Source organism: Talpa europaea, assembly GCF_964194135.1.
Source record: "Talpa europaea genome assembly, chromosome: 6".
Taxonomy (NCBI): domain Eukaryota; kingdom Metazoa; phylum Chordata; class Mammalia; order Eulipotyphla; family Talpidae; genus Talpa; species Talpa europaea.
In genome coordinates, this window is record NC_140072.1 from 118,803,654 (window position 1) to 118,820,424 (window position 16,771).

The 16,771-nt window shown below is 33.4% G+C and overlaps 1 protein-coding gene across 6 annotated transcripts in view; it reads right to left on the bottom strand.

Annotated features, from left to right (window-relative positions):
- RBM26 (RNA binding motif protein 26) overlaps nt 1-16,771 on the bottom strand; it is a gene marked incomplete at both ends in the record, with an annotated part of 74,849 nt that overhangs the window by 13,445 nt on the left and 44,633 nt on the right. For 4 of the 6 annotated variants that reach the window (XM_084234482.1, XM_084234481.1, XM_084234480.1 and 1 more), the window contains 6 exons: nt 1,932-2,132; nt 6,555-6,659; nt 8,025-8,192; nt 9,588-9,662; nt 10,593-10,718; nt 16,638-16,709. In XM_084234482.1, the coding sequence (XP_084090608.1) occupies nt 1,932-2,132; nt 6,555-6,659; nt 8,025-8,192; nt 9,588-9,662; nt 10,593-10,718; nt 16,638-16,709 (747 nt within the window). The remainder of the gene's footprint in view (nt 1-1,931; nt 2,133-6,554; nt 6,660-8,024; nt 8,193-9,587; nt 9,663-10,592; nt 10,719-16,637; nt 16,710-16,771) is intronic. The other 2 variants (XM_084234484.1, XM_084234483.1) reach the window with 1 other exon arrangement.

Genomic DNA, 16,771 nt, shown 5'->3' on the forward strand with positions numbered 1-16,771 from the left:
GAAAGATCAATGCTGATCATATAAAATTCTAGCCCGCTATACATTATTACCAGTAACTTCCTTCTTCCTTACCCAAAAATAAAATTATAATCACAATCTCATAAAATACAAAAGCACACACACTCTTTCCTCTTAAAGAGAATCAACTTTAGAATCAATCAGATCTCCACTTTGTCAGTTACTAGCTGTGTAAATTTGAACATCTCAGTCTCTTTAGGCTTCATTTTCCTGCTCTGTAAAAGGGACAAAAAAGGATACCTACTGCAAAGTTGCGAAATAATTGATAATTTAATTTATATAAGGTATTTAAAATAATAACTGCCAAAATAAGTATAAGTTTTAGCTTTAACTTTTATTACTATTATTGGTCCCAGTAGATGAATCAGAGAAACCTCTTACTAACCACAATATATAATAAGTAATGGTCCTTTAATAAAGTAGTGTTTTTTCTCTGATAACCTGTCATGTGTTCAAATCACAGGTTGAGGTGGAGAAGCTAAACATTAAACCTGCATTCCTGAAGACTGATAATTTGAAAATGTACATCACCGCTACTAACTTTAAGTGCAGTTGGAATCTCAAAAAAAAAAAAAATTAAAAAAAAAATCTCCATTTAATGCCTCTGAATATTCCTAAAACCAACTGTCTTTGTTATAACAACTCACCTTATTTGTTTGGATTATTTTAGCATGTTCAGTGCTAGTTGTACAACTATATCCAATATAAGTCAGCTATCTGTTGCCTCTTGTGAAAGGTGTGGAAGTGGGGTAGACAATAAGAAAAAGTGGGGCTAAATTATCTTCAAGCTCCTGGCTAGTTCTGATTCCTTTCTTTCTCCCTTTGAAGCTATCAAGCATAGGACTTTCCATATTCTTCATCCTTAAATATTAATCATTTAAGTTAGTTCTTGAACATATGCCATTTCCTTCAATACCTCCCTGAGTCCTAACAAAGTATAGTTACATCTTTGTAACTTTTATTAACAGCCTGGAATATGACTGCCAAACATTTAAATCTCAATTTTCCAAACATTAAATCATGTGTACACCTATCTACAAGTTTATGCATTAACACCTAAACTCCAGTTTTATTACCTCATGAAACATTACTCTTCTTTTCCTATCTAATTTCTGTGAAAAATACTTCTCTAAGTTACTAAAGAATCTAGTTTTTATAAACTTAACTTGCTTGTAAATATGTAAATACTTGAAAGTAAAAAGTAGTTGTGCCCTTCATAGCTCAAAAGCAATTTCTGTAATTCTGCCAATAAAACTAATGCTCAGTAACGACCTTTAGGATAAGCATCACAACATTTAAGTTGAAAATGCCTTTAGGCAGGTATAAGCTTCTTCTAAATATCAGCCCAATGGATGCCAGGAAGCTCAAGGTAAATAATGGATTAACAGCAACTAAAATTCCATTCTCTTTTCTCAGAGAGTGGTCTATGACCATTGGACTGATTCCCTTTATTTAAACCCTGGCACTAACTAAGGCAACATGAAGATCATACGCCAAAATTTTGTCTTGGTTCATTTCTAGGTCAGCAGGATCAAGAATAAAATTCCACCCAAATAACAATAAAGTCTGGATGGCCTGTGCAATGGTTTAGATTTTTCCTTAAAGGTAACTATCAACTGAAACTAAATTATAAAACTTCCTTCTTCCCTAAAACAAAGTCCAAATTAATTTATTTCACAATATCCAAAGAACTACTAAGTGCCAGAATAGTCAAATTTCTTATAGATAAAAATTAAACAATAAACCTCCCAGGTTTTTAAAAAATAATTAACAGATTATATATTAATCAAATTATTTGACCAGATTAATGGGTTTCAATTATTCATGTCATTTTCAAAATTTCCCCATTAATTATATCCATTTTCCCCAACAATAGACACCAGTATTCGTTTTGTTGGGCAGTAAAAAAGTACCGCAAAGTGAGGAAGAAGATCTTCTCTATCACTCTCCGTAAATGCAGAAATCTCCAATGCTCTGGGACGGTGATCCACCACAGCATGACCAGGTACACCTCGACCCCGACCTCGAACCCTGCCTCGTGCATGAGCTGCACCTCGACCTCTCGAATGAATTCCTCTACCCCGACCAGATGAAAGTATCCCTCGTTTTGCAGCCTAGAAAATGATTGAAAGTTAAATGTCACAATTACTAACATAAGTGTTACACTCATTCAGATGAGTCAAGTATTTCTACAATCTGATACCATGTTGAAACAATGCCATATAACAGGATCTCATAATTTGAGTTTTTAGTTTGTAAAATGAAAGCAAAGTTCGCTAACTTTGCTTAGGAATTCAGAAAATGAAACAATAATTTAAGAAATGTTTTGAAATTACTAAAAGTGCCTTTTTCTACTAAGTTCTTGACCTCTAAGACATCAGACTCTATCACAAAAAAGACGAGCAACCCTTGATTTCCAAATAATATAGTGTACACATTATTGCAGAAGTCATAATAAATATATTTTCCAGTTGTGGTTTTCAAATAGTAGTTCTATTTGTTAGCCTGCTGGCTTAAGCAGTTATCTCAAGTTCATCATTTTGATCACTTACACTAACACATCATTATACAACCAATGTAGCATAACTCCATATGAATGGCAAATCATTCTTTCAATTCCACAAATACTTAATGAGCAGTTTCTGTGTGCAAATCCTAGATATGCACTAAGACATTAAGCAGTGCAAGTTATTTATTTACGTTAACAAAAAGTGATTTAAAAAGTAAAGAAATGCATTACTTAAAGATATCACAGAACATTAGAGATTTGGAATGAATAGACTCTAGAATGAAAGTTCAATGAGAATTAACCCTTCTTTTACTCTGTACTTTATCCCAAGCACCTACAACAGTAGCTGATTGGTTATAGATAATATTTATTCAGTGACTCAAAGAAAGAAGAAAGAAAAAGCAAGGCAAGGGTGAGGGACAGGAGTTACAGCATGAACAAAGGAACAAGGCTGAAAGGAACATGGTACTCGAAAGAACAAATAAAATCCAGTATAACTGAACCGCATGGGAGAGAAAGATGAAACCAGAGAAATAAACAGAACACCATAAATAACTCTAAAGGCCACATTAAGGATTTTGATTTTTATCTCAAGAGCCATGAAAATCAATTAAAATATTTTAAGCAGAAAAGTAGAGTGATATAACCAAATCAATGCTTCAAGTGTTCTCCTAGCTATAGTTTTAGAAGTGAATAGAAGAAGAGAATAAAGGTGGGAAGTCAGTCAGTAGGCTACAATGCCTATAGCAACTGAAGATAGAGCTTGATATAAGATGATGTTAATGAAGAGAAAAGTAAACACAATTTAAATATATTTGGGAAAAACACCTAAAACATGGTATTAGATACAGATTCTGAAGGTAGAAATCAATTAAGACCCCCATATTTGTTTGGGTAATTGTACAGATGGAGTTTAGGGGCAAAATAAGCACAATTTTGAACAGACTCAGTAGGAGGATATGAGACATCAAAGTGAAAATATTAAGCAGGCACCACTGTCAATGCTCTCCAAGTATAAATATTTCAGCTTCATCTGAAGAGTGTTAATATTAAAATGGGCTAAAATAATTACCTAAAATCCAATTAATAAACATAACAAGTTAAGGATTAATGTTAATTATAGAGCAGCATTTATAAAAAATATGCCCTGGGAACACTCAACATCTCAAAATGCCTGAAAAGGTAGGTCTATGGACACACAGTTTTAAGCAATACTGAATATTTAATATGCATTTTTGAAGAATTACAAATTAAAAGACTCCAAGAAATCCTTCAGTTAAAAATGTATGTCAAATATAACATTTTCCAAACTTATTTGGCCTCGGAACTTTTTCCACTAATATTTATTAACAAAAAATGAAACAGGTGTGGTGCATGAACATCCTCTGGGAAATACTACACAGACTAGTATTAACTGCAAAAAGAGGTTTAGCCATCATGAAAGAAAAACAGCAAATGTCATCAGTGTTTAGCAGTGTCATGATAAAGAACCAAGATGGAAATATGATCCAAAGTAATACACAGAATCAATGCAATCCCTATCAAAGTTTCAATGGCATTCTTCACAAAAATAGAACAAAAACAACAGAATTTCATACGGAACCGCTAAGGACCCCAAATAACCAAAGCAATATTGACAAAAAAGAATGACAGCGGCATCACATTCCCAGACTTCAAACTATACAACAAAGCTATAGTGATCAAACAACATGGTACTAGATTAAAAACAGACACACAAATCAATGGAGTAGTACTGAGAGCCCCCCAAAAAAACCCACACTTCTACGGACAGTTAATCTATAACAAAGAAGATAAGAGTATACACTGGAAAAAGGAAAAACAAATGGTGCTGGGAAAACTGAATGGTAACATGCAAAAGAGTAAAACTAGACTATCTCATATGACATACAAAATTAACTCAAAATGGATTAAAGACCTGGATGTTAAGACCTGAAGCTATCAAAAACACAGAAGAAAACAGGCAAAACTCTAAGAGATGGGCTTCAGAAATATCTGTGGATTTATCACCAACGGCAAAAGAAACAAGAGAATAACAAGCAGGATTATATCAAATCATCTCTTTTGCAGAAGCAGCAAAAGAAATGATCATTAAAGCAAAATGACCCTAATAAATGGTAGAAAATATTTGTACACCATACATCTGGCAAGAGGCTGATATGCAAGATCTCCATAGAATTCATACAACTTAATGAAAAGAAAATGACTCAATCAAAAAATGGGCAGAAGAGTTAAATAGATACTTCTCAAAAAAAGATGACAACAGGCACATGAAAAAATGTTCAAATCACTTATGGTCAGAGAAATGCAAATCAAAACCACAACGAGATCCCATCTCAAGAAGACCAGAGACAAGTGCTGGAAAGCATGTGGGAAAAAATAAACTCTCATACACTGATGGTGGGGATTTAAACTGGTCCAGACTTTAAGGACATCAGTGTGGAGGTTTCTCAAAATATTAAAAGTAGCTCTACTATACAATCCAGTAATTCCACTCCTCGTTATCTACCTGAAGAATGCAAGAAAACTAATTCAAAAATACAAGCGCATGCCTATATATATTCACTGCAGCACTGTTTACAATACCCAAGCTATGGCTAAACGAGATGAGTGAATCAGGAAGGTATGGTGTATATACACAATGGAATACCATTCAGCTAGTTAAAAAAAAGAACTCTTGCCATTTGTAACAACATGGATGGAACTGAAGGGGATATGCAAAGCAAAGTAAGTCAGAAGGAGAAATACCAGTGGTTTCACTTTATGTGGAATACAGAGGAACAAAACAAAGGGTCAGATAGTACCAAACCAGTAACAAACCCTGGAAATCTGACTGTAAAATTGAGGTTACCCCTTATCTGAGGGGGAAAGAGGGTGTGGACCGCTCCTGCCCAATGCACTACAGCAAAGGGGACTATGGATGCCTTGGAGGTGGGCACAATGTAATAACATATACGAAGAGGTATGATCCTACACCTCTGTATGGTAAAACAATGCTACTTAAAGAAAAAAAAAAGATGAAAAAGGAAAAAAGAATATTGGAAACAGTATTACTTAGTTCTTTTTTTTAAAAAAGATGATATTTATTTATGCATATAAGAACTGGGGTATAGGCCAGAAATGCGGGGGGGGGGGGGGGTGGGTTGAGAGACTTTACCAGAGACAGAGTGGGGAGCAGAACAGGTGCTCGACTGAAATACACTGCTGAGGGGAGCAGCGGGCAAGACGGGAGAGGTTGGCTGCGCCATGTAGGTCAGCTTCCTGGCCGAGGATCAAACTTGTGCTGCAGTGGCTGCTGATAGCATGACGGTGCTAAGACTTATCCCCTTGTGCCACCAGGGAGGCCCAGTATTACTTAGTTCTCAAAAAATACTGGGCTGGACCAAAATTTTGAAAATGATAGTTGATTAAAAAAAAAAAAATCAAGTACAGTGCCTCTGTACTTCAAAATGCAATTCTGATATTCAAACATCTCCTTACATTAAAATATTAAAAATTCTCATGTATAAGTATCGATTTCACTGAGTTTTTTCTTAAATAATCATGTAAGTAAATTATAAGAAAGTAGTGTATTTCTCTTTTATAAATATCCACAGCACCATCTATAGGCAAAAGTAGGCATGTTCATCAATACAGTTCTACCAAAGTTGCTCATCCCAGCTCAATATAATATGCATGTTTATCTACAGAATCTCTTCATAAGAGATTCTGAAATGACAGTGATAGACTTAGGTCTCAGGGAAAAGTTCAAGTAAAAATAGAAAAGGAAAAAAATTCACTAGCAGTGGAGGGACTCCAGTAAATAGTTATAATTACTAACACTCCTCAATAAACAAAGTATTTTCTTACTAGTTCTAAAAAATTTTGTCTCTGCCCTCTTTCCTTTATGTATGTTCCCAATATGCATGCCAGAGATTAGCAAAAACTGATCCCAATGAGGGAAATATAGTTTCAAAATAACCACCACTATATCTGCTCCTCTTGAGCATACTGCAGTTTTGAAACATACTTCCAGCTGTAATTCTGTATACTTTCTCCTGAGTTCAGTTACTTCTTCTCCAGCTTGCATCTTCTTATACAAATCCAATTCTGTGTCAAGCAATTCTTTTTGCATCTAGAAAATAATAATTATTATTTTAAGTGATAGTAATAGCCTGTATTTATACAGAATTTTTTCTTTCACAAATTCCCACTTAATCCATACATTTCTCTATCCCCAGGCCTATCAGCCTAGTCCAATCTATCAATCACCTCTGGTCTACACTACTGCAATAGCTTCATAACTTGTTCCTACTTCCACTGATTTCCCTATAATTCACTCTCTGTATAGAAGCCAGAGTGAAATTTCTGTGGATTGATATGGAGCAATTTTCAGGAAATTACTGTGAAGAGAAAAACAAAAGCCTAAGTATTAATAAGCAATATATACAATATGTTTTTATGTAGGAAATACATACACATAAAGGAAAGGAAGAGGTACTGTGTCAGGGATAAAGGTATATATTCTATATATACCTTTTGAAATAGTTTGCTTTTTGAGTCATGTTAATGTTTATTAGAAAAATAAAATTATATGAGCAAAGATGGGTGGAGGGAATCCAAAAACTTAACAAATAAAAACACACTTAACTTTATCAAATGGTAACACAACCATACAAAAGAAAAAGTACTCCTAGATAGTTCTAACTCTTCTCTTAGTAGAACATAATGTGAAGTTGCAAAGAATGCAAATAGATTCTGAATTTCCTATTTAGTCAGTTGGAAGTAGAATTGTTTCAGTAACACTGGAAATATACGGAATGTATTAGAAGACTGTGTAAATGAATACTGCACTGATGTCAGTGGCAACTAAGTTGTTATGGGACTAGGGAGGAAAATATGGAATAAGAAAGGAAAGGAAGACACCAAGGGTTGTTAGAGCAGAATCAGAAATATCAGTATAAATTCATGAATTTATACATATATACACATCCACTAAGTATTAATACTGTATAACTTTGTGGGATTTTTTAAAATCACTTACTACCACCTGAAATTATCTTGTTCACTTATTTGTATCTAACGAGTAAATAAATCTACCTGAATTTTTCACTTTAAATCAGTTCATTTTGTACAGTCCTCACAGAATTAATTCTGTTTATTTACCTTTTATACACCAACTACTTACAAAACAAAGCTCAAACTCCTCAGTCATGAAATTAAGTATCTATATCAATTTTGTTCCCAAACTACCTTTTCAAGGTTATCTACAACAGCTGTCCCAATTACTAACTTTCTGTGTGCAAGTCACAGGATTCAAAAATAGATTAGCAGATTTTGCTTTTTTATCTATCTACTTATAATTTATGGAGGAAGGGGAGAATGGTAAGATACAATAATTAGATTTGGAGCAAAGGATATTACCCAAATTCTTAAACAATAAAGTGTCTTAATGTTTCTTAACCAATAGTAATATGAGTAACAACACAAATTAAAATACCTGAGTTTTAGTTTTTATACTTTTTGGAAGACAGCGTCCAGGAGAAGTAGCTTTGACCTCATCTTTCAATTTGGTAATATTTTTTGTCAAAACCTCTAAAGTTTTCATTATTTCTGCTTTATCTTCAGACTTCATAGTTTTGTTTTTCTCTAGTTTTGAAATTAACATCTGCCAGATTTTTTAAAAAAGGAAAATATAAGATACTTATTCTTACTGTTATTAACAAGGTAAACACTGCAGAGTAAGTAAATATAAAAATAACTATTACTTTCAATTTATGTGTTTATGATAATGCTTTCAAGCACTGAGATATCTGAATAGCAGATATGGTGATGCTAACTATCTTAATTCAAGACAAAACTTTGTGAAGAACTCTGTTAGTACACAAGTTTCTTGGAATGTTAAGTTCAAAGCACACAACCGTAAGAAATTCATTCAATCATCAAATCATAATCATATTATTATTTGAATTAATATCAACAATTTTACTTCCTAATTCATTTGTTGATTCTACTGCCTCTAAGTATTTCTACTCCAAATGTAGTTTGCAGCCCAGAAATAATCAGAATAAAAATGTCAGAATTAGTTCTCTGTTCATTATATGACTCTGTTCTAATAACGATATTAGAAAAATGGAACATTTAATTACTTTGTTTGTCACAGGGAAGAATACATGGATAGCCTAAGAATATCTCCCCCAACATCGACAGGAAACAAGAATATAAAGCAAGGTAATATGGGCTGGAAGACACCACAGAATATTTGTAAGTCCTCTTAGTCAAAGTCGGCTTTAGGTATAAAACATTGTGATAACTCTTTATCATGTATTTTCTAATTTAAACTAGAAAAGACATACATTCTACATGATAATGTAAAATGTCTCACCTTTTATTAGGAGTAATCAAGATGACACTAATTTATATTAAAAAATTAGTGCAACACTATATAAAAGAAATATTGCAAATGATATGTAAATTTTCATTTTCTAGCACCCACAATAAAACAAACTAGAATTAATTTACTCATAAACTCTATTTAACCCAATATATCCCAAATGTTACATTTCAACAAAAATTATTGAGCTGCTTTACTTTTTTCATCTTATTATGTTCTGAACTTTGTATGTTTCTTTCACTTGTAGCACATCTCAATTTGTACTAGACACATTTCTGTTACTCAACAGTTGGATGGGTTATTAACTACTTTACAGAACTGAAGGATCACAAATCAATTGATGAAAGGTACAAGTCTCAAGACAGAAAAAAAAAGATTCCCTTTCATTCTGTTAAACAGAGTTGTGCAGCAACAAACCTCAGTAAACACCTAATTTTCATTTCAAGTTCATAACTAAAGTTCCACTTAAATTATTCCCATTCCCAATCTACCATTGAATGTATGCCCTTCATTCCAATACAGTACTCTATTTATTATCAAGATAGTATTTCAGTTTTTCCCATTATCAATTACACTAAAATGTTTCTCAGGATGATCTATATAGTAGAGGATTAAATTCAGTCAAAATTAGGACATCTGTAAATATATTTGCCAATTCTAATGTTTTACCTTCTGTGTTTCAATGTGCTTTTCTAAAATTTCTTGTTTCCTTTTCCTTACATCCTGCTGAAGTTTCAGTGCCTCCTAGAGAAGAGGAATCAAAACTACCATTAGAATATTACTATTTAGGGCCTCCCCGGTGGTGCAGCAGGTTGAACACCTCACTGTGAAGCTGTCCACAGCCTCTGCAGTGTGGGTTTGATACCGGCTGGCCGGGGAGAATCCCACATGGTGCGGCAGACCTCTCCTGTCTCACCTGCTGCTCCCCTCAGCAGTGTATTTCGGTCGTCTGCCTGTTCTGCTCCCTGAGAGGGTGAATCCTCTCACCCTCCCACGCCTCTGGCCTATACCCCAGCTCTTGTATAAAAATAAATAGATCTTAAAAAAAAAAAAAAGATTATTACTGTTTATTGCCCAACTATTATAGAGAGAAATGGTTCTATCTGCAGAAGTTTGGCAACAATAATTAAATGCAAAGTTTTGCTATGTAAAACTTATGTATGTATGCAAGTTTCAAAAATCAATCAGGAGGGCCTCCCTGGTGGCGCAGCAGTTGAGCGCTGGGTTGCGAACCTGCCCGCAGCCTCTGCAGCGCCGGTTCGATCCCCGGCTGCTCCCCAGCCACCAGAGGAGGGTCCCACATGGTGCGCAGACCTCTCCTGCCGCCCGCTGCTCCCCTCAGCAGTGTACTTCGTCAGTCTGCCTGCTCTGCTCCCCGCTCTGGCTCTGGTGAATTCTCTCACCCTCCCGTGCTTCTGACTGTACCCAGTGCATGTATAAACAAAACAAACAAATAAATAAATAAACATGCCTCTATTAAAAAAAAAAAAATCAATCAGGAGAATCTTCTGTTCCATGTAAAACTATTTACTGCTGTAATACGGAAAAGAGAACTTCAGTAGCAGCCAAAATACACCTTTCTTTGAATTCTACTTTGTAGTAAGCATTGAAAAAGACAGAACTGCAGGAAAGCTTTGCTACATGCAAATTTTGTACACTATTAGGTGTATTTACCTGCTTTTTTTTCTGTGCTTCATTATTATCAACTGCAGAGGTGGAAACAAGCAAGGTTTTTTGTGCAGCCTTCAAAGCAGCTGGATTATACACAGTTTTTGTTAGGCCAGTAGACGTAGACAATACCTGGCAATACAAATTCAATTTCTTAAAAAAAAAAAAAAAATCAAGCATTTTCTTCTAAGTCCTGTTTTCTACTAAATTAAACTTTAAAGCAATTCTGTCAAAATTTAGCACAGTGAACTAAATGTATAATGTACATATAATAATTAAACCATATTTAGTGATTTGAAAGAGGTTATGAATGAGGGGTAACCTATAAAATTAAAAAAAAATTAACAACATACATAGCTTTAGGAAATAAGCAAATACAAACATACAAAAACTTTAAATCGAGGGGGAAAAACTGCCATTAATCTATCAGTGAGAAAATATTCATTTTTACTGAATACATTTACTTCTATTCCTAGCAGTTAAAGCAAAAACTATACACAAGAGCATGGCACAGAAGGAAATTGGATGCTGTCCCTCAAAAATTTAATATGATCATTTCAACCTGCAGTTCTAAAATTAACCTAATTGTTTTCTTTCTCCATTCCTTTGTTAGTACTGTTTCTTTTCTTTTGAGCAACCATATTCCATTAAATCCAGCTCAAGTTCAGCAGTCAGGACCTCTACAAAACCTTAATCATTTCTTCCACTCTGGTCCTTCTCAGAACTTTTATCCCTTTAGTTATTAATATTTAATTAAAAAAAAGCCCCAACGATATATTAATTCATGTGTCTCGTCCCTGTCTATACCGTTGAGGACTTTGAAACAAAAACCATGCTTGTCTCCAATTTTTGCTTCTTCCCATATCTAAGCCCTTCTCCCAACTAATTTTGACACTCAGGAACATTTAGGACCTCAGTTTACTCATCTATAAAACCGAAGAGTTCAATTTGAATGGTGTATAATGTCCTAAAAAACTGAAAAATTCATTTTTGAGTACAGTTTTTCTTGCTTATATTTGCAGTGCTTACCTGAGTGCCAAGGACACCCTGTAAATACCTGATAAATACTTCTGCACTAATTTAAAGAGATGAAGAATTAGAGTAGATAACTTTTCTGCAAAAGTGTCAACTCAAGGGCAAAAAAATGCCCTGTATTTTTAAGCTGTATATTCGATTGGGTAGATTATTAGTCCATAGAAAACAGTCCAGGGATCCCTTTAGGGAGATGTATGAATGTTATAAAAAGTAAATGTGTGTGAACATGTAACTTTCCAGAGGCAAAATACAGTTTCAAAGGTCTTTAAAGGAGTCATGATCTAAAAAAGGTTAAAGGAATTACACAAATAGAAGAGTTTCTGTAAGGGGGGAAAAAAAAAAAAAAGGTTCCACCTTTTAGCTGTTAAAATGTTAATATCTGCATATATCAGAAACATAGCAATCTGGACACCACTTTCTAATCTTTTATCATGAAATTAGATTAGGAACCACCACAAAGTTCAGGCAATTCATCAGCTCTTAAAAACCTGGAATACTATAACTATGTTGTTCAATACAGCACAACTGATGTTTAAAAATAAAGGCTCTTTACAAACCCAAGAAGTTCTTTCAAAGCTGTATCAAAATTTAATTTATAAATTTCATCAATAATAAAAATTAATAATCTATTATCACAAACAAATGTGAAATGATTGCATTCAAAGAATTATGTAGTAAACATATTTAATGTGTAAACACAGATTTTAGTTCTCATCATCTGCAAATGTAGAGAAAAATTTCTTTTGTGCTACTTTACCATGCACACAACTTGTATGATTATATAATGAGACAACTTTATAAAGGGTAAAACATAATTTGCTTTAGACAGACTCTGGTTTCATAAACTTCCACACAACAGTTACAAGTTGAAAAGTTGCAACTACAAAAGACATCTACCCCAAATAAATTGGAAACAATGAACAGCATAACCCAATTTTCTAGTTTTAAAATGCATTTTATCTGACGGCAGTCAAAAGGTATAAAATTCAGTCATAATATAAGATCTTGGGATGTAACATAGAGCATGGAGACTAGTCAATACTATATATTTGAAAGTTGTAAAGAGTAGATCTTAAAATGCTCATATCACAAGTTATAGCTATGAGGGTGAACCAGACTTATTAGGGTGATCATTTCACAATATATACATATTGAATCATTATCTTCTACACCCTGTTAATCATTATGTTGTAAATGCATTGTAAATTATACCTCAATAAAAAACACTGACAGAAACATTAAAAAGCGTATCAAAGTTGTGAGACGCTCACAACTAAGGTAACCCATATAAATTTGTTTAATCCAGGATTTCTCCATTTTCAGTAAGCAGGGAACACTCCTTTTCACCATATTCAAATTCATATCTGATATCTAACTAAGAGTTCTGGTTCAAAGTGAACAAAAAAGTATCTGATGAGAATGAGAAAACTCCTTTATTCATAGCAGCATCCCATTTCCTGGTTTTATCCAAGAACTTCCTTCTATAAAAATAGAATTATCAGCTAATATATTACACACAACATACACTATCATTTTATATACCCTTCTTAAAAAAAAAAGACTGTCATTTATAACACAAACACAAACATCTGCAAGCGACAGCTCAATTTCAGAGGTGTTCAAATGTGTTTTAGAAACTGTGTGATTTACAAATACAGCTCACTATCTGAATCTATTTGGTTTCAAGTTTAGATATTAAGAATCTGGATAGCAACAGGTACTTTATTTCAAAAAACAAAGACAGAGTTGTGATAAAAGAGAAGAAAACCTGTTAAAAGTGAAATCAATGAGGGGAGTCACAAATCCAAGAAAAGAAGATGCTACACTTATTAAGAAGAGTCAAAGCACAGGCAGTAAGTAGCCTTTTCAAACAAACACTTTCTCTGTTTTCTGGATGGGTTTTTCCATGTTTTGTATTTTACATAATGATACTATTTCTAGTGAATTTATTGTATTTATGTATTAATTCCAATTGTTTGTGAATTCTTTTGGGTTTTCGGTACACAGTCATGTCATCTGTGAGTAAAAGCAGTTTTTTCCCCTTTACTTTTTTAATTAAGGTAACACTGGTTTACAACACTGATTCAAAAACATAAGATCCCACCTCTTCAGATGTATGTTCCCACACCATACCCACCCAAGAAAAACACAGTCCTCCCCCATGGAATACTATGTATTCCATTTTCTGACTTTACTATACCAGTTAGGCCCTGTACTACAGAAAAAAAAAGTGATGACAAGGAAATCCTTTCTTGTTCCTGATCACACCATTTAATATCTCACCATTATACTGACTGCAGATATCCTTTGTTAAATGAAAAATTATCTTTCTATTCTTATTACAGTGTTTAATATGACTAAGTAATGAATTTCATGTTTTTTCCTGCTGATACAGGTGGGGTATTCATCCCCCGGCCCTATATTTTATAAATGTAGTGAGAGTCAAACTGATTTTCAAATGTCAAATCATTCTTGCACTTCCAGAATAAATCTTACCTAGCTGTGATGTATTACTTTTTTTCCTATTACTGTATATTTTCTAACACTTTGTTCAGAATTTTTACGTTCATATTCATAAAATGTTGGCCTATGATTGTCCTTTCTTATATTACAGTTGTTAGGACTGGCACCAAAACTATGTTGAATTCATAAAATGAGCTGAAAAATATCATATGTTGCGTTGCTTAAATGTACATCACTAATAATTCTTATTTTCCAAGTCAGAAAGCCAATTCCCTAATGAGAGAGAGGTTATATCCATTAACATTTCCTTATCATATATCCTGTGTAAAATATTGCCAATCATTACTACTAGTAGTACTTGTAAAGAAAAACAGATTTTTCTCATGGGTAAGGATGAAAGGATAAAAAAGCATTTTGAAAAATTACTGACTACAAATTAATTCATCCAACTATCATTTTTAATAGACAATGCTCCAGTTAAAATCAAACACAAAAGAAGCACAGTTACGATGTATCATTGCCATATTCAAGGTAAGTTCTAACAGTTTTTTAAAGAAGTACCTTAGAGTAAAATGTAACAAAAAGGGAGTATCTGAGGAACTATGCATAGAAAATTTAGTTATTAAGTCAATTTTCATATTAAGTAAATAATCATTTTTCCAGTAAACTGAATGTTTACTGATGATATCCATGTGTTTTTTATAGCAAAAACTACCTAATTGGGAGTTCTGATAAGACCTATGTAATTAATAACTGTACTTTCAGAGTCCAGATCCTAAACAGTAAGAGGAGTCTAGACTTTCCAAAACTGCTCAGTACTACATAAAATATAACAGGCCTTATGTTGCTTTCTTTATTCCTTAGTTAATTATCATTATGGAGGAGAAATCTCATCAAAGTAAATATTTAGATAGTGCCAAAGGTAATAGTGTAAGCTAAGCAACACAAATTCAAGAAAAGGAAGTGCGTCACATGAAAAAAATCGGAGGTTTTATGGAAGAGGCTAGAGAGATTCTCAATATTTAAAAAGAATGAACAGAACTCAGTTATGCCAAAGGAAATGCATTACATGAAAATGATCACCAAAAAAGAAAACAAATGCAGGAAAGAGCAAAGGACAATGAGCAGAAAGGACTTGTTAGGGTAGAAAGACTAAAGCAAAAATAACAGAATGAGAATAACTGAGATATGGATGAACTATCAATCAAGCAAAGTCATTTATTAGAGAAAATGAATATTTCTGTAAGGAATTAACATTAAGATGTAGGATAGAGGCAGTGTAAAATAAAGCCAGCTCCAACACTGCATCCAGTGGCCAGGGAACAGAATTTGGTAGAGAAAGAGAAGTGAACTATAACACATGTAAATAACTCTAAGGGTTTCAGAGCATATAACTTGAAAATGGTGGTACCATCTTGAGAGGTGGTGGCTAGGCAATTAATTTATGTGGAAAATAACAAATGAGTTAAGGCATATTGTGCCTGAAGTAATGCTGAGGTATCCAAGAAGAAAATCTGATACACGGAATGTCAAAATTTAACATAGCAAACAAATAAAATGATACACCGAAGAACAAGCGAGGAGAGTAGGTCAGTTTTTCATGGGATGCTCTATTTACCTACGAAGTCAAATTCCTATGTAGTCTTCACTATGGAAAGAGCCATGGATTAAGAATATGAGACCCAGATTCCAGTCCAATTTCAATAACTCATAGTATACAGCAAACATAAAACTATTTGGACCTTACCTTCCTCTAAAGTAAAGATAAAGAAAAGGAGAAAGATTATCTAATTATAAAATTCTGTGATTCCACACACCTCAAATAGGACTAAAGATCTGGGCATTCATTCATACCTGAACAAAAAAAAAAAAAAATAATACATCTACACAGAATTATAAGACAGGTGTCCATAAATGGTCTTCAGTTAATCAGTATTCACTCCCTACTTATTTAAAAAAAAAAAAAAAACTAAATGTATTGTCAGACTATACACAACAGCTATTAGTAATCAATAAAAAAATGCATTTACACCATTTTTTCTAATTTACAATATACCTTTAAATAAATGATTTTACTTAAGCCTCAGAAAACTTTGTGAGCAAGACAAAGATTACCCACCATTTAACTGATGAGGAAAAGATTCAGAAAGGTTAAGAGCACTACCAACATCATGCAGTTAGTAAGTAAAGAGCCAGACCTCAATCTCCAGCAGAATTCCTAATTCATTTTCCTTTCTTTTAGAGTACCAGAATTTTCAAATTAAAATGTACAATATCTCTAATGAAAATATAGTAAATAAAAAGAAAAAAATAAACAATAAGTTTGGTGCACAGAGAAATATAGTGAGAGACAAGTATATAAATGCTGATGCAAAACATGAAAAACATATGCAAACTTTTTTTGGCAAATAGAAAGCAAAAAAGTTGGAATAAGAGATACAGATAATATTAAGAAGCAAAGTTTGGAATTATGAAAAAAATTAAAAAATTAAGATGCCACCTGAAAAACATTTATGAAGCCAAGACAAACACATCATGCCATATTCTTCTTACCTTTTCAGTTGCTGAAACAGATGGCTTTGATACAAAACCCAACCTGTCCTTCACAGATAACTTAGTTACATTCTAAAAAAATTAAAATGGACATATTCAGTGTTTCCCCAAACACATATAAGTCTGTTGGGATT